The following is a 24,647-nucleotide window of genomic DNA, read 5'->3' as shown; positions in this document are numbered from 1 at the left end:
ATTTACTTAAAACACATTAGAAATGCACTCGAATTGAAATGCCAATTAACATTAAAGTTACAATATATAGCACATTTATTCAAAATACATATATATTATTTAACAATACCATTGATCAAAGATATGAATTTAGATATCATGAGACATATTTTATTGGACATAGTTTTATACCTTGTTTGTATTGTGTCAGCTAAGATAAGAGGTAACGTACTCATCACCACGTTGTGTTAGGGGCTCCGTCTTCAATTTATTTTTTAAAAATATGAAGGTTGTTATAGCCATCGACGGAAGCAAGTTTTCTAAGGAAGCTTTGCAATGTGAGTATAATTGAAACTCAGTTATTTATTTACTTAATTAAATTTGTAAAAAAATAAATAGTTCATAAAAGGCTTTTCTTTATATATAGATGAATATTCTTCATACTTGTTTTTGAAAGTAAAATTATAAGATGTGAACCATAAACATTGACATATAATCGTGTAAACATTCTTCAACTATGTTTACAGATATCGAATATCTTTCCTTTTTCTAGGGTACTTGAAAAATATACACAAGACAGACAACAAAGTGATATTAGTCCATGTCACGGATCATCTTCATAACTTTGCCTACAACAGCAAGTACAGTTCATTCTAACTTAAAACATACTTAGTATCTGTTTTGGGAGAATGACCTTAATTGACGTATTTGAAATTTGAAAGAAAAATGACCTGAAAATAAAAAGTTTAATCTGCGTTTTATTTGTAGCATTTTATCTATTGCTTTGTATAACATTATCAATTCTGTAGTTAAAGGTTATCACTGTTTGCTGCACCACGGTGATACGCAGGACAAATCAACATCAAATTCAATTTTATCAAATACTGTACTAAAGTACACAAGTTATTCGGTGGCTACTAAATTCTTATTTGTTGTTTGCTAGCTCACTAGCATTTACTTTGTTCTCTGTGGTTCCCATTACAAATAATCTGATAGTTCGGGTAAAATTAGGAGAAATTTTTAACTACGTTTTAACCAATTATTGTATAAATCCAACTAAATTTTTCAAAAAAAATTTTGTTATTATGTTGGGGGGGGGGGGTGACAGAATTGCATTAATTTTGTTAAATTTGGAAAGTCTGTAAAAAGTATCATTTCTTTGTAACATCAATCAAAGAATTTGGAAAGAAGTGTTAGAATTTTTGTGTGTGATAATTCTAATAATGGAATAACATATCTTGTTGATTTTTATATTAGAAGACCTTTATATTTGAAAAGTTGAATAAGAGGAGGAAGTTGAATTAAAACCTTACTAGTATCAAATCTGAACATGTTTTGGCGTTTATTGTTCGTTTGTGAAGACAATAATGATTTTCAGTCAATTACATATAACAGAGAAATTTGTTATTTATGTAATAAAAGCTATTTGTTGATTATCGATATCAAAAAAATTATTTTAATCATTTGTACCTCTTTTGAACCTGGCACAGGGCGAATTAGGTTTTCAGAACTCGTGCACAATCCCATTTTGTAAAAGTTTGCAATAAAATGTGCTCAAATTACCTCTTTCGTAGCGTCAATAATACCAGGTGATCCCGAATTAATTCAATTAGCATACCAGGAAGAGGAGCATAAAGCCAAAGCAATAATGGATGAAATGAATGACTTTATCAGCAAAAATCAGGCAAGTAAAATAAATATTTATCGCTCTGTTGCTAAATGTCAATAGAACAATGAAAAAAGTTGACATTTTGAAATGTTCAAGACACTATCGTTTCTAAAGAGATTTTTACTTGTTGCTAGGTTGATGGTGAGGTTGTGCGAGTGTTCGGTCATCCTGGACATCAAATCGTTAAAAAAGCTCACGACGTTGAGGCCGACTTAGTTTTGACCGGAAGTCGTGGCCTAGGAACCATCAGGCGTACTGTTTTAGGAAGTGTCAGTGATTACGTCATCCATCATTCCAACGTCCCAGTTATTGTTTGCCAACATCAGTAGTTTGCATGAACCTCCATACTTTAAAATAAATAAAGAAAATATTTATTATATTTTTTCTTTGGTGATATACAAGTAATTTGAAACTGTTGTTTTTTGTTCCTTAAATAAATAAAGAATATACTTGAATATACTAATAATTGTTAATACTTTGATTCTTAATTGAATTGTCAACTACAATTTTATTGTGGTCTTTCCTAGAAACATATGCTTTGCTCTGAGTTTTACATCTCAAAACAATAAAAATAATAATTCATGTTCAGTTTATTCTCTCAAATCAATTTTTGGTACAAGGGAAACATATATACAAGATTAACATGAATAAAATTCGTCAGAAGAATACATACATGGTCATGCAGGAAAAAGATAGTAGAAATGGACGTATAACAGACATCAAATTTAGTTATCACTATTAGGAACAAGTTCAACTGACCCCTAATACGATATCACTGCTAAAGTCCTCACTGTTCAACCGTATTTGCTGGCAGACAACGGTTGGGTCTCTTGATAAACTGAACTGTATGCTTGTTTTATTATATTCCCAATTATCTATGAAAAACAATGGTATTTTAAATCATATTCTAGATTAATGTTTTAGATGCATGCAATGAATCTTCAGGTTACATTTATAGAGTTATTTTCATTTCAATATAATTATATGATCATCGACTTTGACAATACCAAAATACACTTGACAGATCAAAACAGAAAATGAATTTGATTTGTCTGGTCAGATTTGCTCTTCATCGTCATGCTATGATCGTTGTTATAGTTTGAGTTTCTGAACCTCAAAGGGTTATCGTAAGTAGATAGAAATAATGAGGAGGACTCACGAGCTTTCACGGCTAGGTCATTTAACTTTAATACATTTGTGAAACGCAACATAAAATCATTACGCAGAAAAAAAATCAGTACACATCAGTGTGTAAAAAGGTTGTATATTTGCGTATAACGAATGACAATCTAAGGTATCGACTGACTGCTTCCACGACTAAAATGAAAGTTCTCCTGGCATATGATGGCAGCAAAATCGCCAAGGACGCTTTGGAATGTAAGTCTATGCAAAGCTCTCGTTTATTTTCTTTCAAAGTGGTGCAAACAAACTTCACGACCTATTTCACACAGGGTACCTACAGAACCTTCACAGAGACGACAACAGACTATACATAGCACACGTCGTTGACAGTCGGTACGGGTTTGAAAACAAAGGTGAGTTAAAGTTCCTCTCTATAAATAAACTGCATAAATTTTTTAGCAATGACAAGCTAACGTCAAGTTCTAACGTATTTAAATCAATGTAAAGCCGACGGTAACGATCCTCTAGATGTTTAACATCGTGGTTTTGTCGCATGAGAATATTTAGAATTTCATAACTGCTACTGTACTCTGTCTTATCATGACGTTATAATACAAATGAATTAAACTAAAGGCAACTTCAAAGTTTGCAGATTATCAAGTCCATTTTATACTATACATGTACCTTTTTATAAAATTGCATGCTATTGCTAAAAGCATGACATGAGCATCTGCAAAATCTATTCAAATATAACTTTATTTATGATGTTACAGAGGTCAAGTACTTCAACTGATTGTTCTCATTTTTCTCTGTTTGGTATGAATCAAACAATACAGTATACATAACTTATTCACGAATCTTTTCATAATCTGCTCTGTAAATACATCTGCATGAAATCTTACATGGTAATCACTTTTGATCTATTTTTTAAAACAACAATACAGACCCTGTAGTACCCGGAGATCAACACTTCTTTGTTTTGGTCCACAATGAGAAAGAAGACAAAGCAAAGACGCTCTCTGCTGAAATGGAGACCTTTTTAAAAGACAATAAAGTAAGAATCTAATAATTTGGTAAATAAAAACAAGACATGTGCTGAGCTTAACAAAAGAATAAAATCGTTCACCAAAATTCATAATTTGTGCAAAAATATTTGTTCAAAAAACTATTTCAATCATTATGGGTATATTCTTCTACATGTATCATTTAGTAGATTGAAGCAATTTTTAGCTGATGCATAAAATGTATTCAATAATGTTGTTAATCGTAAAAAAGTCTAGTTTTGAAAAAAAATTTCACTTATCAATTTCACAAAAGATTAAAAAAAAAGTCGGCTTTGTACTTCTCTGCCAAACATTTGCTGTCATTTTTGTCCATAAAAGAAAGGTAGTTGCCAGCATTTAGGAGTACGCAAGTATGATTCTTTAAAAATATAACTTAAAAATGTGACATTTGGGATCACATTTAATTCTTTTGAAGATAAGCGGAGAATTTAACATATTATATGGTGATGCTGGAGAGGAAATTGTGAAAAGAGCCTCCGAGGTCGACGCATGCCTCGTGGTCACTGGCACCAGGGGAATGGGCGTCATCAGACGGACAGTGTTGGGAAGCGTCAGCCAGTATGTTCTATTCAAATGTACCTGTAGCAATCTACACTGACAAATGTTTCAAGGGAAAAAAGTGATAACACCTGAAATGCCGAAGTGTATATCTAGTGTGTATATTTTGTCTTCATACAAGTATATATGTCTGTTGGTGATATTTCTTTTTTGAAAGTTTCATTTTTTGACAGCTTAGACTCTTTTAAACGCAATTTGAAAATACAGATCTGTTATCTGTCTTCTCTTTCCTTTAAACCCAGTTAGACAAAACATTCTTTCGCTTTGTGTTTCTATTTTCTCCTCTATTTTCTCCTCCCCTTCCTCTTTTCTCCTCTTGTAGTCTCCATAGAAGTCATAGAGCCAATGCCCTGTACATGTGTATTTCAAAATTTGATTTACGAACTCTCTATGTACAAATCTTGCATGCCTTACTTGGTAGCTTAGTGATTTTTTGTGATTGATGTTCATTTTGCCTGGTTTCCGTAATAATCCTTGTGGTCCATCCTCTTCCTTAACACATCTCTGACTACGTTATCAACTACTTTCTTAAAATCAGTGCAATTTGTGTAAAGTGAACCGTTCTATTACAACACGCAAGAAAGCCATTTAATCCATATTGTCAGACCCAGCTTTGTGTCTGCCCTTTTCATCTCCTGCATCTCTTACGTTTCTAATCAAACATTGGGGAGCGAAATTTATTAGAAGTCTGAACTTGTCATGTATTATCCAAAACAATATTTCTGTTTTTGAAGACTGCGATTTAATTAGGTTGATATGCAGCGATATTCTGTGTTTGTTTCCTCTGGACATGCCAAACTTTCACTTGTTTCTTCTGTTTTAAACATTGTCGCCTTTCAGTTGGAAATTTATATTGTCGACAGTCAAAATATATTTTGAACACGTACCATTTATACTTCGAGCAGTTCTAAATAAATGTTTCTATTGAAGTTTCTTTGATTCCTGGTGTCTTGAAGTGTTATGACAAAATAAATATTTTCAGTTGTTACCAAATATTAACATTGTACAAAAAAATGATATTGTATGCAGGGAAATATTTGCCACCGTTTTATTTTCGCTGTTTTTCCCTCGTCAGCAGGAGAATTTAAGATTGGACATATTTCACTGTATCAAATTATCTTCCCTTTAAACTCAATTGAATTGGGATAAATTCAAGACGGAATTGAGACGTCTTCTACTGTAGGAGGACGTCAATAACACGGGCCGAAAATAACCCTGTTTCCTATTAAACGTCTATCTGTACAAGCCGCGGGCCGTTTTCTTTGTTTAAAGAATTAACTTCCCTCGAATCACTTACAGAGTCGCGCATTTTAACCCATTGCTAGCACAAAAACAAGTTCATTCAAATAGATAGCAATTCGCACTCTTTGGTACATGTATTTTGAAATTTCAAATTTGTTTTAAAGTTTTTTTATTGCATGAGAAAATCTGCAGAATATAATCGTGTTAAATTTTTGTTAATTTCCTAGTGAGCAAACTGGAATATTCTATATATTATATATACTTTTGGAGATGAATGATGTTAATATTAGCACTATATTGAGTTGAGACGGAATAACACACCTGGAAAAAGTCACTCAAGTTAACAGTAAATTATTTGATTATGAAAGTAAAAAAAACTTTAAAAAGTGTTGTTCTTTAAGAAATAATCGAATTTATTCAGGCAGTGTAAGTCGTGCAGGATAATGTGTTGATATCAAAGAGTAGTTGACACAGCAACCAGTTGATGCACTATATGAAAAATTTGTTATCCTCGTTAGTGCTGTTATTATTAGACATAAAATAATAAAAAGTTTCAGTTGAGACTTACATGATTTCTTTCATTTGTTTAAAATTTTGAGCACACATTGTCAAACGAGATACTTATAATAAATACCCAATAACACAATTTAAACATGCATATCTAAGTTCTGACCGAATTCGATTAATAATACAGTAGATATGAAAGAAAGTTATTACCTAGTGGAAACAAATTAATGCAATGAGTGTTCATACAATGTCCCTAATTGCTGCGTTTTTCACGAGCACACTGCATCATTATTTTAAGCTCTCCCATATACACTGACTAATCGATATCGGCTCTTGTATTTTTTTCTCGTGGTGATTTGTATATTATACATTTTGATAAGTCACAGATACTTTCTATCTAGATCCGCGCGTGCCTTGTTCTGCGTATCAAAGTGTTATTCATCATCAGAGGAATGTTCTGTAATAATCAACTCGTTAATAATTGTATAACAGTCATAATAATCCTTTTGTTGAATATATGTATCATAAACGTCACATTCCTTCAAAATTTTGTAATGTAACGAAGTAATATATCTATATTGTATAATCAATCGGCAGGCACGGCATCGGGGGGGGGGGGGGGGGGGACACGGGGGGTGGGGGGTGTGGGGGGGGGGGGCTCCCCATTCCCCACTTTTTGCGCAGCAAATATTTTTTTTAAATTTACATACAAAAAATTAAATTAACAAGGAGTTGCCCCCCCCCCTCCCTTTCATGGGGCCATGTAAAAATTGAATTGAAAATAAGGACATAAAGAGCCAAATTGAAGTTAAAGGTATACAAGTTTGTGCCCCCCCCCCCTCCCCAGATAAGGAATGTCAGGATTTGGAAGAAAGTAACCTTTTTTTTTTTTTGCTTGTCAAGATTTTTTGGATGAGTTTGGCCCCCCCACTTTAAAAAACGATGCTACGTGCCTGATCGGAAAAGAAATAAAAGGAGACCACTGAAATCAATGGGGCTCAATGGGTCGTAAATACATGTACAAATTGTCCTTTTGTACATTCATCCAAAAAATAGATGAAAACAACCGTTATATGTTAGATTTCAATAGCTCACTGCTTAAAGAAATAACCCCCCCCCCCCCCCCAAAAAAAAAAAAAAAAACATAAAAAGGTCGAGTTCGCCTAATCCGAGCAAGGTATTTTAATTGTTTTAACGGTTTCTACACAGGTTAATTATGATGGATTCACGATGGGTTCACAAAAACAAGATCATATATACATACACAAATACTTATATATACACTGTCACTGTATATAAATTAGAATTATTTCCTTGTGGGCTTTTTATCATTAATAATAATAATTAACAATAATCCAAAGATAAATGATCATTATAACAACTGTAAATGATGATAAATCAAGTTTTGTTATTCTCTCTTTCTCTCTCTCTCTCTCTCTCTCTCTCTCTCTCTCTCTCTCTCTCTCTCTCTCTCTCTCTCTCTCTCTCTCTCTCTCTCTCTGTATGTATGTACGTGCCAGCTCAGCAGATAGCTCCACGATTGACTCGGGGTTGTTTGTAGTTTTAAATACATTTACCCAAAGCCGATACTTCCCTGTCGGGGCACCAGCTTATTGATTAAAAAACTCAATGCGCGAAGCGATCATACACACTGACTGCATTCTGGTATTTTCTGGAGTTTTCCATTATGCCTGTTCGGGTTGTCATCGAAGCGTGACCCGGTGTCATTTGAATGTTGTAAAGTGATAGTAGAGTAGATTAAATTATCTCGTCTTAGTGCAGGCCTCATTTTTTTTAGTGCACATTAATATTTTAGGCAATGGCGGATTCAGTAAATAAACGAAAAATAATGATTGCTATGGATGGCAGTGAATATTCAGAAGGGGCGTTGAAATGTAAGTACTTCTATCGATTTTTTTCCGAAGTATTTTTTTTTTCATCGGGTCGTGGTGTGAATGTTGATATAGGCGCATATATAGGCCTATACTTCCGGCGTTGTTACGAGGTTTAAACGCATTGTTGATAAAGACCGGATTTTATGAATAGTGCTTTTTACTTATAAACAATGCATACGATTGTTCACTTATCCAGCATCAAAACAACTGAAAGTATCAAATAGGCATAATAATAAAAGTTGCTTAATTTTATTTTTTCTCAATCTTTTCCTCGATTTCTGTTTTATTTTAGGGTTTGCGAAAAATATGTATCAAAAAGACCGTGATGAGGTCATTGTCCTCCACGTCACAGATCACAGAAATTCATCGTCATTCGGATGTAAGTTGCTGTAACCTTATTTTCTTCTATAAGAAGAGAGAGGCGCATATCTCCATATTTCTATGTCGTTTTCCTGGCGGCTTTTGTTTTTAACGGTTTTAATATTTTACGATATATGTTTGTGAAATATCAGAATCGTAAAAAAAAGGCCAGGAAAACGTCAAATATTTCGGTCTACATATTTCTCTGCTCCATTGCTCTAGGATTACCTCTGTAATATTTTAGTTCCAACCAAAGCTATACGTTTTCATTTTTCTTTTTTCATACCGGTATGTAGAGTTGTATGTCGTCATTAGTGATCCGCTGCGCTCTACATAAATGTATGTATGCATGTAGAGAGGAGCGGATCAGAAACCCTTGACTTGGAAACTGAAGTCTTCATGACGTGTGTATGTATGTTGTATTATACATTTACATTGTTTCATGCCTACATGGTTCATTATTATGGTTTAAGAGAGCACTCAGCAGAAAGACTAATTATCTAAAGATGTTTTGTAGATACATCTTAACAAAACGGCTGTTATATGCCTTTGAGAAAAAAAAACAAGGAAAAATTACAAATCTAACGTTATGCTTCATTCTCATTTTACATACGCAGCTTCATAAATAACGAGGAAGTAATTAATTTCCATCATGATAAACAGTCGTAAACACATAGCCATTGATATAACACCACATGCCTGTGATTTTTGAAATGATTATACTAAAGTAAATTACCTAAATTACCCTGTCTAAAGATTATGTAATTTTGATACGTTCAACGGCAGATTTTTCTCACTTTTGGGATTGATGATAGATATGATTAAAAAAATTATATGCAAGCTTCTGCCTAGCTACTTTATGTTCCAAATCCATATAGTTCAATAAGTTAACATGTAACGAAGCTTGGGGGGTTAAAGCCCCAATTACACTTAGTCTGCAGGATATAAGATACTCGTTATAACGAGCCTTATTTCCTTCTGTCGAAGTTTCTGCGCCGTCTCCCACTTCTATCTTTCTACTTAGTTGTTTGTTTTTTACGTCAGTCGCTTCGTTATTGGGTGGCGCAGTATGTTTTAGGTGTCTAACTTGGGCGTATATTCTGAAAACACGAGACATGGAAACAAATATCTGGTGCCGTTATGTGGCTAATTCTGAAACTCATTAAAGTATAATCTGAAAATAGCTTGATCATAACGTAAACGACAAAATAGCGGCCTTAAATGTAATCATCAGCTTCATGTTTTTCCACACCATCGGTTCATATTTCCTTTATCTGTGATACACGTGTTCAATTATAGTCGGTTCAATGCACTAAATTGCAGTCATTGTATCGACAAGTAGGTTTTGATATCGTAAGTAGGTTTCATAGTATTGCACAATGTGATAAGGTAAGCTAATGCGAACAAATATTATTTAAACTACGTCGTACATTCATGCGTCAAATTGAGTTACACATTTTTTTAATAGAGGTGGTGGGGTTACCAAATGAAAACCAGAGCTGTATTCTGAATATTTTGGCTACGAAGCGATTGGAGCTGAAATCCATTCCGTTTCTGATATTTTTTTTTTCAATCTGTGACCGATTGCAAGCATTCCCTATCTTCACCAAGATACGCGATTTGTTTTATTGTAACTATGCATATGCAGCATATCTCACATATGTCTCACATATATACAACCTGAACTCGCTATTCCGTCAACAGCTAAAGTTTTGTTGTGTCATCACCTGCTTGCATTTATTAGTTGTTGCTTTAGCTACCTGCGTGCTTAGATAATGTTTATTTCATTTGTCTCTTTTTCTTGCAGCTAACTGGATGCCAGTTGATCCCACCATGGTTCACATGGCTTATAAAGAAGAAGAAGAGAAAGCTAAAGTCGCCATTAAAAAACTAGATGCAATCCTCATGGATGCCGGGGTAATGTGTTTCTTAGAACTGATATTGCACGCTTATCAGTAAATAAACAATTTAATTTCCATTCACATTTTGAATATGCACGAAGCAGTGTCCTAAGTCAAAGATACTGCTTTTTCTCATCTCAAGAATGGGTATGCGAAGTCAATATCCGTACATCAAGATATTGTTGAATGCTCCGGGAAACGTACCGATTTATATAGTACGCTTATCAGAAATGATTGATTTTTAATTTTCATTCACATATTGAATATGCATGAAGAGGTTTCCTAAATCGAAGATACTTCTTTTTCTTAGCTCAAGAATGACTTGACGAAATCAATATCCATATAGCTATATCACTGATTGTTCCAGGCAATATCCATATAGCTATATCACTGATTGTTCCAGGCAATATCCATATAGCTATATCACTGATTGTTCCAGGCAAAATCCATATAGCTATATCACTGATTGTTCCAGGCAATATCCATATAGCTATATCACTTATTGTTCCAGGCAATATCCATATAGCTATATCACTTATTGTTTCAGGTCCAAGGAAACGTTGTACGAGCCCACGGTATTCCCGGAGAGCAAATCATCCAAAAGTCGGAAGAATTAGGGGTCACCATGATAATCATTGCCTCACGAGGTCTCGGGAAAATCCGACGGACTATCTTAGGGAGTGTGAGCGATTACGTTGTCCACCATTCGTCCGTCCCAGTCATTGTATGTCGCCATTGAAAAATTTACGCACAAACTACTAGAATCGGGAGGAACTTTATAAAATCTGCATTGAAAGATTGACTTACATGAACATTACAAGAATAAGGTGGACTTTATAAATCTGCGTAGAAAGGTGTACGTAATGAACTTTACAAGAACGGGGAGGAACTTTATAAATCTGTGTTAAAAACCGTCAGACACCATGTTCATGAAGTCATCCTGTTTCAACTTGAATATTTTAATGTGACAAAAATACCCTCAAGATTACTGTTATACGGTTTTCATTTCTTTTTTCCCTAACAACAATCATAAAAAATCTTTTGTTTAGAATTAACAAGCACAGAAAAATGCATATTTTTAAAATTTTTATTTTTTTTCAAACATATAATTTTTTATACAGATAATCATATTTTTTTATTTGTACAGACTGATTCGGTATGTGCTTGATGCACTTATGTTGATAAATCGGTACTTAATTATTTTTATGTTGTAGTTTGTATTCAATAAACAAATAATTTTGTATAAATCGTTTATCTTTTTTAGGATGAAAAAAGTGTGCCATATAAATGTAGAACTACATGTATCAATGTTTCTTCTTTTTGATAAAAAGCTTGTTAGCATTTTCTAATTTTAACCCAGAGGATACATTATATTGAAACGGAACACCTAAATAATATCGCATGCCGATTATTTGTCAATGTATGTTGTAATTAAGTTAGAAATCGTATAAGCGTACCTTGCAGACGAAATTTGACGGAACTTTTTGCCTATGACTCTTGATCCGATTGAGAGTTACCTTTCTTGTCCGAGGGTTGGTATACCTTAACTACTGTACAGCGCACTACTTATTTCTCAACCAATCAAATACAAATATGTTTAGCAATTTTTGTCAAATATGTGCTAAAAAATTGGAGCAATGCTTTTAAAATAATTTTAAAATCCGAGAAAATTGTATCGCATAATGCTGTCACTATGAATTTTGAGTTTATCTAAGGCACAATTTCGAGATACGGTACGTGCCATTTTAACCCAGGAAATTCTTTTTAACAACGTTCAGTGGGGAAAACACATGCTAATTATTTTTAAGATACTTTACTAGGTTAAATCTAAAAGTTCAGAGAACTTGAATCGAATTAAAATTATGATATAATATACATGTACTGTATATTTTATTTTGGCAGATTCCTCTCAATATCCGAATGTATTATAAAGTCGGACTGCAATATATGTAGTTTTTTTTAATTGTTCGATTCCCAAAGCAAAGCTTTTTTAAAGGTTAAACTAAGACATTTAATATCCGTATTCCGTTGGCACCGTACGCGTGGTCGAGTGATCTTTTGTCCCAATCTAGATTTTAACCTAACAGTCCAGTATCACGAAGTATTACGTAGAATAGAGTTCCAACACTGCCTGTTCCTCTTGATAAGACCCACCAGACTTAATAGAGTTCCAGCTGAAGATCGAAGGTATCAAAGATTTCTAGCAACAGAATGCATTGCCTCACCGGACTCGCTTTTTGTATTACTCTTGGCATTGTCATGGTATGTTCGTGGGTTTTTTTTTCTTAAGTTACTTTTTTCTTTTAAACATCTTTAAAATTAACTATTTTTTTGCAGAAAAATATATACCATATCAATTTAAATTGACATGTAAATAGTTATTACATGCAGATTTCACGTTGTCATTTATGGAATGGAAATTCTCAATTGCAAGATCGAACACGTGTGAATCTGTGCAATATATATGACAATATAATCTTTGGACAAAAATGCAAAACATTTTACACACACGTGATTAACATTGTCTTTGAATAAATTCTACAGTCTTGGGACTGTAGACCGTCTGGGATACTGTATTTTTCTTGTTTCTGTGACCAATGTAATGAGATGTTACCATGTAGGGTGCCCTGAGGAACGAATGTTCGTCAGACCCCGACTGTCCCTCCACTCATTGCTGTGTGACGGACTATCACGGCAAGTATTGCTCCGCCTACCAGAACGTATCACAACCCTGCCACCTGCCGGGCCATTCTCTTCATACTTACCACTGTAACTGTGCTCCAGGTAAAACAATTAGTACTGTTATTCAAGGTGGTTTTTGTTTGTAGTAAGGATTTTTGAATAAAATATCTGAGTGCAAAGGAAACAAATGTATCAAAGAATGCTTCATTTGGGGGAACATATAAACTTGAATCGTTAAAATCATGCATACATCGTACTTTATCATAAAAGTTCATAAAATGTTTAAAAACACTTTTAAAAATAGCCTCTACGGTTTAAATAACCGTGTATCAAATCCGTTTAATTCTGTAGGCTACTCCTGTCAACCAATGCATCTAACAGCCGACGCATCCCTTGCACAAGCACTACATCAAGTGGAAGAGATTTTGACACACACCGGTTATGGAACTTGTCAGATAGTTGTATAAAAATTGTTTTTGCCAAATGGTTATTGTTTGTATTTCTTGTATGCATATGTTATCATTCCTTATTATACTTTCATGTTAAATACTGAAATCTGATTATAGTTTAGACGCAGTTAACATTCCATTCTATTACCCTCAGCGTTAGCAACACACTTGGTAACGGGTTACATGCGCATAAATTATGTGAGTACCATTCGGAATAAATTTCTTTAAAATTAAGACTTTCAGTATAATAAAATATATAGTGCATGTTTAGGAAGGTAAGAGTTGAAATTGACACCCCTTGAAAACCATTCTTAACCTCCGCTTTGCGTCGGTTGACAATGGTTTTCTCTGGGTGTCAATTTCAACTTTTACTCTCCCAAACTATTTATATAATGTCACGTATAAATTATGAGCCTGTACTGACGTAAAAGGGCGTTTGGGTTGCTAAATGATGTACATTGAGTTCATTCGTAGAATTTAATGAAACACAGGAGGTGTTTTCGAGTGATCTGAACTTTAGACCACCAATGCAATTTGTGCGGTAAAAAGCACTCTTCAAAATTATAAATATCACATGTGTTCGTCCCTAGTGACACTTAAGAGAAATCCTCCAATTAAATATTGAAATAAATCTGCAGGATTAAAAAACCCAGCATAAAGGTCATAGGTCGTAAAAGTAAAAGTCACCGAGTACTGAACCGAGAAAGCTACAAATTTGATGCGAATTGAACAATGCGTCTTTAAGCTCATTTTTTAAAAAAAATTACGAATGCTATATAGAAAATTACGATCAATATTAGCACGCAAATTTTAAAAAAATAAAAACAGATACTTTTTTCAAAACTGAAGAAATGGTAAAATTTTGTAATATCGTGATCAGAGCCCTTCACTCTAACTAAAGCAAAAAGCAGACGAAGTTGCCGTAGTACACCAATGAATGACAAATATTCAGCACGTGCAGATAGTTAGTGAAAACATTATGGTTTTGGAAGGTAACCTCTGTTACCCTTGATGATTCGATTCAGTTGCTGCAATTCCAAGACAATGTGACAATAAACATGTTGCAGATGACTTCTTTAACAGCATGTTACGATATTTGGCCGTTTTGCTCTGTCGTGTCTCTCGTCCTTGTTCACGATTTATTGAAACAATGGTACATGTTTAAATACATGTACCCACCCCCGTAAAATAAAGAAGAAAAAAAAAACCAAAAATTAAAAAACCTACAAACCAACAACAAAAACAATCGAAAAATGAATTCCCCTCCAAACAACGAAAATGAAAACAAAATACAAAAACTCCCCCCCTAAAGACCCCCCCCCCCCCAAAAAAAAAATAACCCCCCAAAAAACCCCACATTTCTTGTAACCTGTTATACTCCATACGTTGACAATTTGCAAATGCGGTGAAATGCAAATTATCATAAACGTATCTTTTTGTGGTAACGAAGTATTAACTAAAGTGTATAATCAAGAAACAAGAAACGCACAACAGATCTATACCGATATAGCTTATCAGCTTTCACAATAATAATGATCTTGTAAAAAAGAAATACAGAAATGATTAATGTGCCAAATTGCTATTAACAGGGAAAAAACCAGAACGGATAAAATAACAAAAAAGAAGTTTGATTGAGATATTTTACCATAAACTACAAATTGACGAAATCAATCGAAACAACTAAGGAGGTTGTGTGGTCAATAAATAACCCGTCAGATCGACTCTAATCATGAAATATTACTTTTATAACTTAGAAACTTTGTAATAAAAGAAAAAAATAAATTACATATGCTCTAAAATTAGAATGTTTACTATATATATTCATACAGAGCTTCTCTTCTGGAAGACATTAGAAAAAAACTTAAAATGGCCGTGACCAACAAGCCCTCTTTACTCCTGTACTGCACTCTCCACTAAAATTATATCGTAAGTAAATCCGAAAAAAGTCACGTTTTGCTTAACAGTGATATTTCGTTTTCCGGGAGTGATGAACGACCCGCTTAGGTACTTGATTAAAACAATTTAAAAACAGAAAGCTGACCGAGCTGTAACTTTATTTGGACGTGTTGTTTCTCAGATGTGAACACAATTATGCTGACTTTCTTAGTTTTGTGGGCCGTTGTATTGGTAGGTATTTCCCCCTTTTGGAAGAGATAATGGTGTTGTTTTTTTTTTATAAAATGACTACATTTAATTTCGACATCCAAGAGTTACATATTCGTTTTAATGTTTTAGGTCTCAAAAAGCTATGGAGGTAGGTTATTTGCAATATTTTTTTTCAACAAGCACATTTCTAAACATAGAAGCGTTTACGCATATATATAAGCTTAAGTTATCAGAGTTTAAGGTATTTTTGACAAGAACAAGATTTTAATTCTTGTTATGATTTTCAGATTTACGATGTGTCGAAAACCCGGTGGATCTTGTGTTCATAATTGATTCATCATCTAGCATTTTCCCAAACGAATATGTTCGTCAGTTGGAGTTTCTGGAAACCATCGCTGGAGCGCTTGATGTCGGCCATCTTCAAAACCAGTCGAGGGTTGGAGTCATTTCTTTTAGCGATGAGCCACGATTGGAGTTTACTTTAAATCAGTACACCGAGAGATCAGAACTGATCGCGGCAATTCGGAGAATCAACTACTTTTCTGGTGGAACGAACACGGCAGCTGCCATTCAACTTGCTTTGGAGACCATGTTCAATGAGGAAAGTGGTGCTAGAGAAGAAGCTAAAGATATCATCATAGTCATCACTGATGGAGAAAGCTTTTCTGAATCTGCAACCAAAGCATCGGCTCAAAAAGCAAGAGAACTGGGTATCTTTGTGCTTGCAATCGGCGTTGGTGTCAACGTTAATGTGAGAGAATTGAACCTTATTACAGGAAATCCGGAACATGTGTACCAAGTGTTGAAATTTGAAGATCTCAGAGATATAACAGAGACTTTGATAAATAAGACGTGCACAGGTTTGTAATTAGAGGTGATATCTTCATTCTGTTCAGTTTCCTCCTCATTTAATCAGACCATTTTGAGAAGAACAATTTAATCATTAAATTTATCGATTAACTTAACTAGTGGAACTTTTTTCTTAACAGAAACATTTATTACAACAAGTCTTCCAGCTGTACAGAAAGATTTGCCTCATAACGAATCATCCACTTTCGAAAGTAAGTAATCACATATAAACGCCGGATATGTGAATAGATGAAAAATATGACTTGGTATTTAACTACAATATAATAAAATATGTTTAAGGTTGTGATGAAAAGCCAGCAGATGTTCTGTTTTTGTTGGATTCTTCCAGCAGTATCCATCGCAATGATTTCAAGAAACAACTAAACTTCGTGAAAACAATCGTGAGTGCGTTCGACATTGGCCCGGAAAAGACAACTGTTGGGGTTTTTACTTTTAGCGATGACTTTCGACTCGTCTTCAACCTCAACGACTTCACAACTAAAGAGGATATTTTAGGTGCAGTCGATAATGTTCCATATCTCAGAGGCGGCACCGACACTGGATTTGCCCTTAAAAATATCAGAGAGTACGGATTCAGATTAGCTCGCTCTAATGTTGCCCATATTTTAATCGTTGTAACGGATGGACTGTCACGTGATCCATCTGACACTCTTTTACAAGCAAGTTTGCTGAAAGAAATCGGAATCAATATTTTTGCAATTGGTGTTGGACCTTTCATCGACAAAAAGGAACTGATATCGATGGCAAGTTCTCCAACAGAAGATCTTAATTTTGTCTTCGATGTATCTACGTACGATGCTTTGAAATCTGTTGAAAACCTTCTTGCCAAAAGGACCTGTCAAATTGCTGCAAAGCAAATGGATAGTTACGGTACGACATTTAAGAAAGAATTTCAATTTAAATTCCAGCAACTAGTATTCGACATTTTAAAAATCATTCAGATTGACATTTCAAATTAAATTAAATTTTTTTTTATCACACTTTTATTTTCTTTTTTCAGCGCTCTGTATTATGGAGAAACCTGTCGACATTTTGTTTGTATTTGATTCGGCAGCAATAGGTTATCAGGACACCAAATTAATTTTGAATATAATCCAGAGTTTTCAGAAACTTCGATTTGAAAATGCAGCAGACATACACGTTGGAGTTGTTTCTTACTCGTGCACTTCTAATGGCGACTTTCCCTTTCAACCCCCCAACGATAACCTGTTGATATCATTTGACAAATTCGCATCACTCCTAAAACGAGCAAAAACCTTTAAAAATGGTGCTAGAAGCAACGCAGTGCGGGTAATGGTTCTTTTGATAGACCGCCCCTTGACAAATGAAGATGAACTGGAGATTCTTGAAATTAAGACCATGGTTGATAGGTTGTACATGATCTACCTTGGGGAAAACCACACAAAAGAAAACACACTTACCATTTCTTCGCTGAATGCGCAGTCAGTATTTGTGAAAAGTATGAATGAAACTGAAGATCTCTCCAATTATCTCCAAAACGAGCTGTGTTTTGATATTGATTGACCATACTATAATACTGAACGATTCAAGATATCAATAATTAAGGAGGCCGGGTTGTTAACAAATTAACTAACAGCCGTGCCTACATTTTTAAGATATGATCTGTTTTGCTATAAACTATTGAATAAGTGATAAAAAAAATTCCATATATTTCGCCTTTTAAATTTTGGTATTATCATAATATTAAATATTTCTATATAGAGCTCTTCTACTAAAGGAGATAAATACAGTCTAAGTATGGCTACAACCTCAAGGTCCTCTTAACATACATTGTTACTTATTTAAGACGCATTTTATAGACAGATGATTGGTTTTCTGATCTTAATGAATGTAACATCATGGTTAACTCTCTATTAGCGTTTTTTAAATGCAGAATCATCTATTGCACAACGTGTAAGTTTATGATACATGTACATGTGTAACTTTAATATATGCATGCAGAGAAGTAGAGGAGATAAGGTTTTCATAACAATTAAAACTATATGTTGTGATTATAACTGTAATGAAAGTCATTATACGTTATTGGGTTTTTTTCAATTCAAGTGACTGGTTTAGCTTAGATAAAGGTATGATTAATGAATATTGTATATCCATTTACAAATTTTTTATCTTATTTAAAAATCAATTTCTATCATTACTTTGAACATCTTTACCAATGCTACTAAAGTTTGTCCCAAGATATTTTTGCTGCACATTTGGACGATTTTTAATAAAAATACACATACATGTGAAAAAAGTGCAATTAAAATTGATGAAAGGGAAAATTTCCAAGATAACTTCATTCACACATTATCATTTTTCCTTTGTAAAAATTCACAGGGACGAAAACAGGTTTCCTACGGAGATTTATAATGGGGAATGTTGACATCTTTTCTCCATTCGGAAGTCACTCGGAATACCTCGACAGTATTTAACGCTTTCATCCGGGCTTAACTATTGCTGATGCAATGCAAAATCCCCGTAGACTTTCTAGTTTAACCGTGAATTGAAACTGATAAGCTAGAGGGGCGTTTCAAAAGGGAAATCTTGGGATTTTTCTTACTATTGAATGAACATCGTCTGAATCAATAGGTATTTATAAATTATATCGAATAATTTAAGAAGCGGCAAAAATAAGTTGGGACAGACTATGGTAATAAGTCTATGGTTTTGTCAATAAATCAATGTACATGATTTGGTCTTAAGTTTACCAAAACATGGTTCATTTGTGATTTACACACATCAAACGACCGTTTTTCAATAAAACAGGAAGAACAGTTATATTGGTTATTTTCTTTATTTTGAAAGATGGTCACGAATGATTAATACATGAAAATAAAAAAGTAGTCAACTTAAGTATGATACAATGATATAGCTATAGGAAATGAATGCTTATAGTTGAGGTAAATCTTACAGGACCTTATTAAAAAAAAACAAAAAACCCCAGAAAAAACCCAGAAAAAACAAACAAACAAACAAAACAAAACAAAGTGAAAAAGTTATTGGACCATATATATATTTAAATCATCCCTATGTATATTTTTATTTTCAACACCGAAGTTTCCTAAATAAAAATAATTTTAATTTTCTCCCTTCCATGCGTGGCATGCGCGGATCCAGAAAATTTTTCCAGGGGGGGTCCGAAGGATAATTGTGTTTGCCAGGGGGGGTCCGAGGCATATTTTCGCGATAATTTTACTATGTAAATTTAATAAATTTTCATTTTCCAGGGGGGGGGGGGTCGGGACCCCCCCGACCCCCCCTCTAGATCCGCGCATGCGTGGTCTTGGATGATGTAATGGTGATATACATACATAAAATATATATGATATATATGTACATGAGAAAAAAATATAATACATGTTAAACCTGCTTAACGTGGCAAAAACATTCCTAAATAATGTTTGTGGCATAAATGTTTTAAACAACACTGTTTTATTTGAAGCAAAAACCCTTTGATTTCAGTAAATCAAGGTCAATGCGGTATACACCGGTATCAATTTATTGAAATTTTATATCATTGGACCACCAGATACCCCAAAAGTAATTAAACTCAGTGTTTAAGACTAATGACAAACGACCTTTTGATAATTGTACAAAGCTTATCCAAAACCTGACTGAAAGTCGTACTAAGATCAGAATATTTGGGGACTCGAACCAAATAATTAAAGTCGGGATCGGATGCTAAATCGGCTGCAAATCCGGTAGTGTATGGATCACCAATCGCTATGACCATTAAGTCAAACGACGGGTTCTTTTTGATGAAATCTATGGCGTCCTTTTCCCCCGTGGTGCTTTCATCGACTATAAGTACACCAACCCTTTTTGCATCATTCAACCTGGTCGGAAAACTTTGGTTCATGGATTGGAGCAACTGGCCAATACCTGGGAACTGTAAATCTGTGAACAGTTTGATGTTGCGACCTAGAGGGACATTGCTATATCTTGGACAGTTGTCGGTGATCCGGCCTACATTAACTTTCCCAGTAGAAAGGTCCAGACTGGAGACAAGAGTGTAAACAAATCTACCAATGACTTCACTTTTTCTGAATCCCAAACTCGATGCATCGTACGCGAACAAGACATCCGTTTCTTTGTCACCGCTGCATGCTGAAACAAAAAAAAAAGCGCAATATACGTAGCTGACTACATGTATAGTAAAAAGTGATGTTTTTTGTTTAAGGACGTATAATGCGTCTTGATGCATACACCTGACCTAAATTCACTAGGAAGGGCATTAGGAAGAGGGATTTCTTTAAAAACAATACTTATATTGTCAAGTGGTCTGAACACTGTAACTACGTCTTATTATTCATTCAAGAACAGGCACTTGACTGTTTTCGTAATTATTTTGACGACGTTATTTATGGAAAACTTAACTTTTAATGGACAAAACACTACGTAATACATATTGTAAACTTATAAAACTAATACCTTAATTAAAAAATATTAAGTATCTAAATACCGAAATAAATCACTGATACCTACTATGGTATTTTTAAATAAATTTTTCACTGTTAACAAGTTGACCAATTCTAGTATTCTGTTTATTTCTTGACTTTTAAATTTCCATTTACACGCTGTGTTTGAAACCCTCGCATACTAGTATCTTTTAAACATCCTATTTATTAGCTTTATAAATTCAGCATGAATTATATTTTGAATATGTTAATCTTGATGATGACCTTAAAAGCACAAACCATTTAGTAACTTAGACATAGAGCCACAGTGTAAAGGGTGTAAAGTAGCCTCTTTAAGATAAAAGATAAAATTTAGGTCAAACGGAGAGAATGAAGTTCTACGTGAATTTATCGTTTTTACTTACTTTGAAGATTCTGAGGAACATCTGGTATTACCGCACAAGCAGACAGAACAAGCAGTTTTTTGATTGCGTGGAGACCAGCAAAATCGTCAACATGAAACAAATGCTTGTTGTTGGGATCATTTGCTATTCTCTTAAGCTCTGATTTGTCCACTTTGTTTCCAATACCAATAGCAAAAATGGTTATGTTTTCTTGTCTAGCGAGTTCAGATTGTTCCTTGGTGTCTTGAGGGTATCTGGAGATTCCATCGGTCATTACAATGGCAATTTTTATGGCACCTGGGCGGGTTACTCCTTCTCGGAAGCCATATTGTCTGACAAATCTGATGGCTTCAGAGGTATGAGTAACGCCCGTAGCATAGTCAATTCCTTTGATTTGCCTCTTGAGTTCTGCATTGGTTCTTTTGGTATTCAGGGCGACAATATTTCTTGTTCTGTTGCTGAATACCACTACACCAGCCCTGATCCTTCCGTTGACGTTGTCAATCTTTAAATCATCAATCATATCAGATACAAATTTCAGTTCTGTTTCAAAGTCATGTTTCCAAATGCTGCTAGAAGCATCCAACACAAAATAGATATCAGCTTCCTTTTCTCCACAATCTGTAAAACAATTTTCATCTACATCAGGTGTGATTAAAATTTATTTTGTCACAATAAACATTTGGTTTAACTGTTCAAACAAGCTTTTAGTTTTTTCAGGTATGAAAATGAAAATCATTTTATGAAAACATGCACTAAGCGATGAGTGATATAGTCTTCACGAAATTGTAAATGAAGCTAATTGGAATACAGCATAAATTATTCAAAAATTCGTTTACAAATTAACACCAAAACCGATGAAAATGTTGTCCAAAACACGTGAAAGTATGTTGATATTTCTCAGTAATAATTACCATGAACAAAGGTGAATAGTTAGATTCAATAGTAAAGAATTTAGATTTATTTAAAGTTATTGGCAATTGTAATTTTTATAATTATTGTCAAAGGAACTTTGGCTCAAAGTATCATGTGAATATCTTAGACATTTATTATATCTTTCTTTTAATTTTAATGTATGTATTCAGTGTAAAAGGGAGGGAACAATTTGTTGATGACCTTCATTGTTTTTGTTTCCGTAAACAAAACACTTACTTTTTCCAAAAAATAAAAAACTTCCTTGTACGAATAAGTTTAGAGGAAACCCCAAATTATACAATCACCAAATATCTTATCTTGTCCGGAAAGCTGTTATGAAGAATATAATAATGGCGAAATAATATTTCCAAAAGACCTAAGATTTTATTCTTCCTAGCTATGTTTTTCATAGATACATGTATCCCTACATGTATCCCTGAAAAAACAAATTTGCAATTAGCACAAAGTTTAGTGGTTAAAGGCGATCAATTAAAACCCATTGTGACATGAGACGCGGAGGTGGTAGAAAATGAAGTGATTATTAACCATAAGAGGACCACTTACAGTCTGCGGGCTTGTCGCTAACGATATGGTGGATATGATTGCCGTTTGGCTGGTCGTGGTATTGGTAGTAGTGCTTTTTGTAGAAGTGCGCCGGTTTCTGAACGTCCGCCAATACATCAACTGTAGGTGGTGGCGTGGTTGTTGTCGTCGTAGTTGTAGTAGTTGTTGTCGTAGATGTTGTCGTGGTCACTACGAAAAAAGAATGTTATTGGTTATATTATGATGGCGCACCTGCTCATGTTTAAATGCTTTACGTATACGATTTTTTTTTTCTCTGACTTACCGCCTCCTTTGATAAAAGTGTTTTAATAAAACATAGAAGTAGAATGTTTAAGAGACAGTAGAAAATAAACTAATTGGTAAATTAAAACTCTCCGTTTTGGCGAGACATACCTTCACATGCGTTGGATGGCAGTCTGTCTTTGATTCCTTCAAGCTCTGAAAATGACGATACATTAAAGACATGTTTTTCAGCAGGTTCACTCCCAATGCCTTCCAACTCCTCAAAGTCCAAGTGTTGTCCAACTCCGATTGCAAAAATCTGAATACCCTTTCCTCTGGCGATTTTGGCCGCATCTAAAGTTGCTTGTTTGTTCTGTGATCTACCGTCTGTAATGATGATTGCAACATGGCTAGCGTCATCTCTTCCTCCGGTTCTCGGATCAAACATGTAGCTGTGCAAGAATTTAAGAGCCCCAGCAGTGTTGGTACGGTATCCATGTTTGTGTCGGATGTACCTTATCGCAGTTTTTAATCGCCGTTTGTCCAAGTATGTCCGCAAGTAGAACTGGGTCCAAAAGGTCTGGGCAAAAGTCGCCACACCCACCCTAGTGTCGTGTGTGTCTGGGCCGATCTTGAAGTAATCGATGATGTTTTCAACGAATCTTAATTGCCTTTTGAAGTCTGGCTCCCAAATGCTTCGCGATGTGTCCAGAAGAAAAACAAGGTCGATGCCCTTACACGGGGCTTGTCCGTTTACCAATACTGTTTAGTAAATGTTTTAAACAAGTAGTACATATACAACAAAATATTTCAAAACTAATAATTAATTTGATAGTTAAACAACATTGTAAAAAGAACACTTACTTTCATTGCTGAAAAGCTTGCCGGACTGTAACAGAAAAAAATTTAAAATATATAGTTTAAAGCAAATTTTGAGCAATTATTTTATATAAGATACATGAATAAAATTGCATGTATTTTTGAAAAAGTCATTGACATTTATAGAATAAAATAGAAACGAAATACTCACAGCAAAACTGATCAGAAACAAGAGAGGTAATATTTTGTAAAGCTCCATAAACCCTTGTGATCTTTCTCAAGAGACGAACAAGAGGAATTTGATTAGCATGCATCAATAAATCTTTTTATATAACCATGTGACCATAAGTGCCGTTAACGTAATATATATTTTTAGTAAATTCCGGTATAGATTGAAAATACGTTACATCTTGACATACACTTTGATATAAAAAATGAATTGTTTTAAAAAGTAGGTACATGTTTTGGTAAACAAGTGTTTGATAAAGGAAGTTGTTAGTTGTTAGTAATATTTGGATGAATTGAGTTAGTTATTGATGATTGGCTTATTAAAAGCTCAAAACAAAAGCCTGAAGAGCCAGGAATGGCGAAAACGTTTACAGTAAATAGCATCATTTTGTGATTTTATTCTGGATATTCATTATTTTTAAATTATATATATATATATATATATATATATATATATATATATATATATATATATATATATATACTTAAATAAATAAAACAGAATGCGACAGTCCAAATTAAATAAATTGTTTACTGTTAGCGCTTTCAGCCATGTCGGCTCTTCAGACAGTTATACAAAATTAAAAACGTTGTTTGTAACGTTGTCAATGACGTCGTGTTTTTAAAGTTCATTATGACGTCACAATGTACATCAAGGTAGCGATGGCGTGAACTTTATCAACGCCGTTAA

At 34.1% G+C, this 24,647-nt stretch overlaps 5 protein-coding genes and 1 long non-coding RNA gene across 8 annotated transcripts; 4 read left to right on the top strand and 2 right to left on the bottom strand.

The window, feature by feature from the left end:
• Positions 1-185: 185 nt before the first annotated feature.
• On the top strand, positions 186-2,103 carry LOC105349059 (stress response protein NhaX). Its single transcript, XM_011458728.4, has 4 exons — positions 186-317; positions 533-616; positions 1,554-1,663; positions 1,783-2,103. Exons 1-4 carry the CDS (start codon positions 263-265, stop codon positions 1,975-1,977), a joined length of 444 nt encoding a protein of 147 aa, XP_011457030.4. The 5' UTR covers positions 186-262; the 3' UTR covers positions 1,978-2,103.
• Positions 1,081-2,803, bottom strand: LOC136276216 (uncharacterized). Its single transcript, XR_010714640.1, has 2 exons — positions 2,408-2,803; positions 1,081-1,995 (listed from the first exon to the last, which is right to left on the bottom strand). It is a non-coding gene; the product is annotated as an uncharacterized lncRNA (long non-coding RNA).
• Positions 2,804-2,890: 87 nt separating this feature from the next.
• On the top strand, positions 2,891-6,280 carry LOC105349060 (stress response protein NhaX). 2 transcript variants are annotated; one of them, XR_010714639.1, is made up of 5 exons: positions 2,891-3,025; positions 3,100-3,183; positions 3,715-3,824; positions 4,250-4,487; positions 5,576-6,280. XR_010714639.1 is itself a non-coding variant. In XM_011458729.4 (4 exons), the coding sequence occupies exons 1-4, from the start codon at positions 2,971-2,973 to the stop codon at positions 4,430-4,432; spliced, it is 432 nt and encodes a 143-aa protein (XP_011457031.3). In that variant the 5' UTR covers positions 2,891-2,970; the 3' UTR covers positions 4,433-5,326. The 2 variants fall into 2 exon arrangements, 1 of the variants encoding a protein (XP_011457031.3); XM_011458729.4 differs by lacking the exon at positions 5,576-6,280 and having other exon boundaries at positions 4,250-5,326.
• Positions 6,281-7,739: 1,459 nt separating this feature from the next.
• On the top strand, positions 7,740-11,506 carry LOC105349061 (universal stress protein YxiE). Of its 2 annotated transcripts, XM_066087567.1 has the most exons (4): positions 7,751-8,036; positions 8,329-8,415; positions 10,204-10,313; positions 10,845-11,496. In XM_066087567.1, exons 1-4 carry the CDS (start codon positions 7,961-7,963, stop codon positions 11,034-11,036), a joined length of 465 nt encoding a protein of 154 aa, XP_065943639.1. In that variant the 5' UTR covers positions 7,751-7,960; the 3' UTR covers positions 11,037-11,496. The 2 variants fall into 2 exon arrangements, with proteins under 2 accessions (XP_065943640.1, XP_065943639.1); XM_066087568.1 differs by lacking the exon at positions 8,329-8,415 and having other exon boundaries at positions 7,740-8,036; positions 10,845-11,506.
• Positions 11,507-15,367: 3,861 nt separating this feature from the next.
• Positions 15,368-19,348, top strand: LOC105349064 (cartilage matrix protein). The gene is made up of 6 exons (XM_011458733.4): positions 15,368-15,555; positions 15,664-15,682; positions 15,822-16,394; positions 16,524-16,595; positions 16,684-17,274; positions 17,405-19,348. Exons 1-6 carry the CDS (start codon positions 15,520-15,522, stop codon positions 17,926-17,928), a joined length of 1,815 nt encoding a protein of 604 aa, XP_011457035.3. The 5' UTR covers positions 15,368-15,519; the 3' UTR covers positions 17,929-19,348.
• A 331-nt stretch (positions 19,349-19,679) lies between these two features.
• LOC105349065 (cartilage matrix protein) lies at positions 19,680-24,041 on the bottom strand. The gene is made up of 6 exons (XM_011458734.4): positions 23,940-24,041; positions 23,774-23,798; positions 23,081-23,671; positions 22,688-22,876; positions 21,230-21,829; positions 19,680-20,514 (listed from the first exon to the last, which is right to left on the bottom strand). The coding sequence occupies exons 1-6, from the start codon at positions 23,985-23,987 to the stop codon at positions 19,958-19,960; spliced, it is 2,010 nt and encodes a 669-aa protein (XP_011457036.3). The 5' UTR covers positions 23,988-24,041; the 3' UTR covers positions 19,680-19,957.
• Between the last annotated feature and the right edge of the window lie 606 nt (positions 24,042-24,647).

Source organism: Magallana gigas, chromosome 6 (genome assembly GCF_963853765.1).
Source record: "Magallana gigas chromosome 6, xbMagGiga1.1, whole genome shotgun sequence".
In the NCBI taxonomy this organism is placed as follows: domain Eukaryota; kingdom Metazoa; phylum Mollusca; class Bivalvia; order Ostreida; family Ostreidae; genus Magallana; species Magallana gigas.
This window is presented reverse-complemented; position numbering and strand designations above follow the sequence as displayed.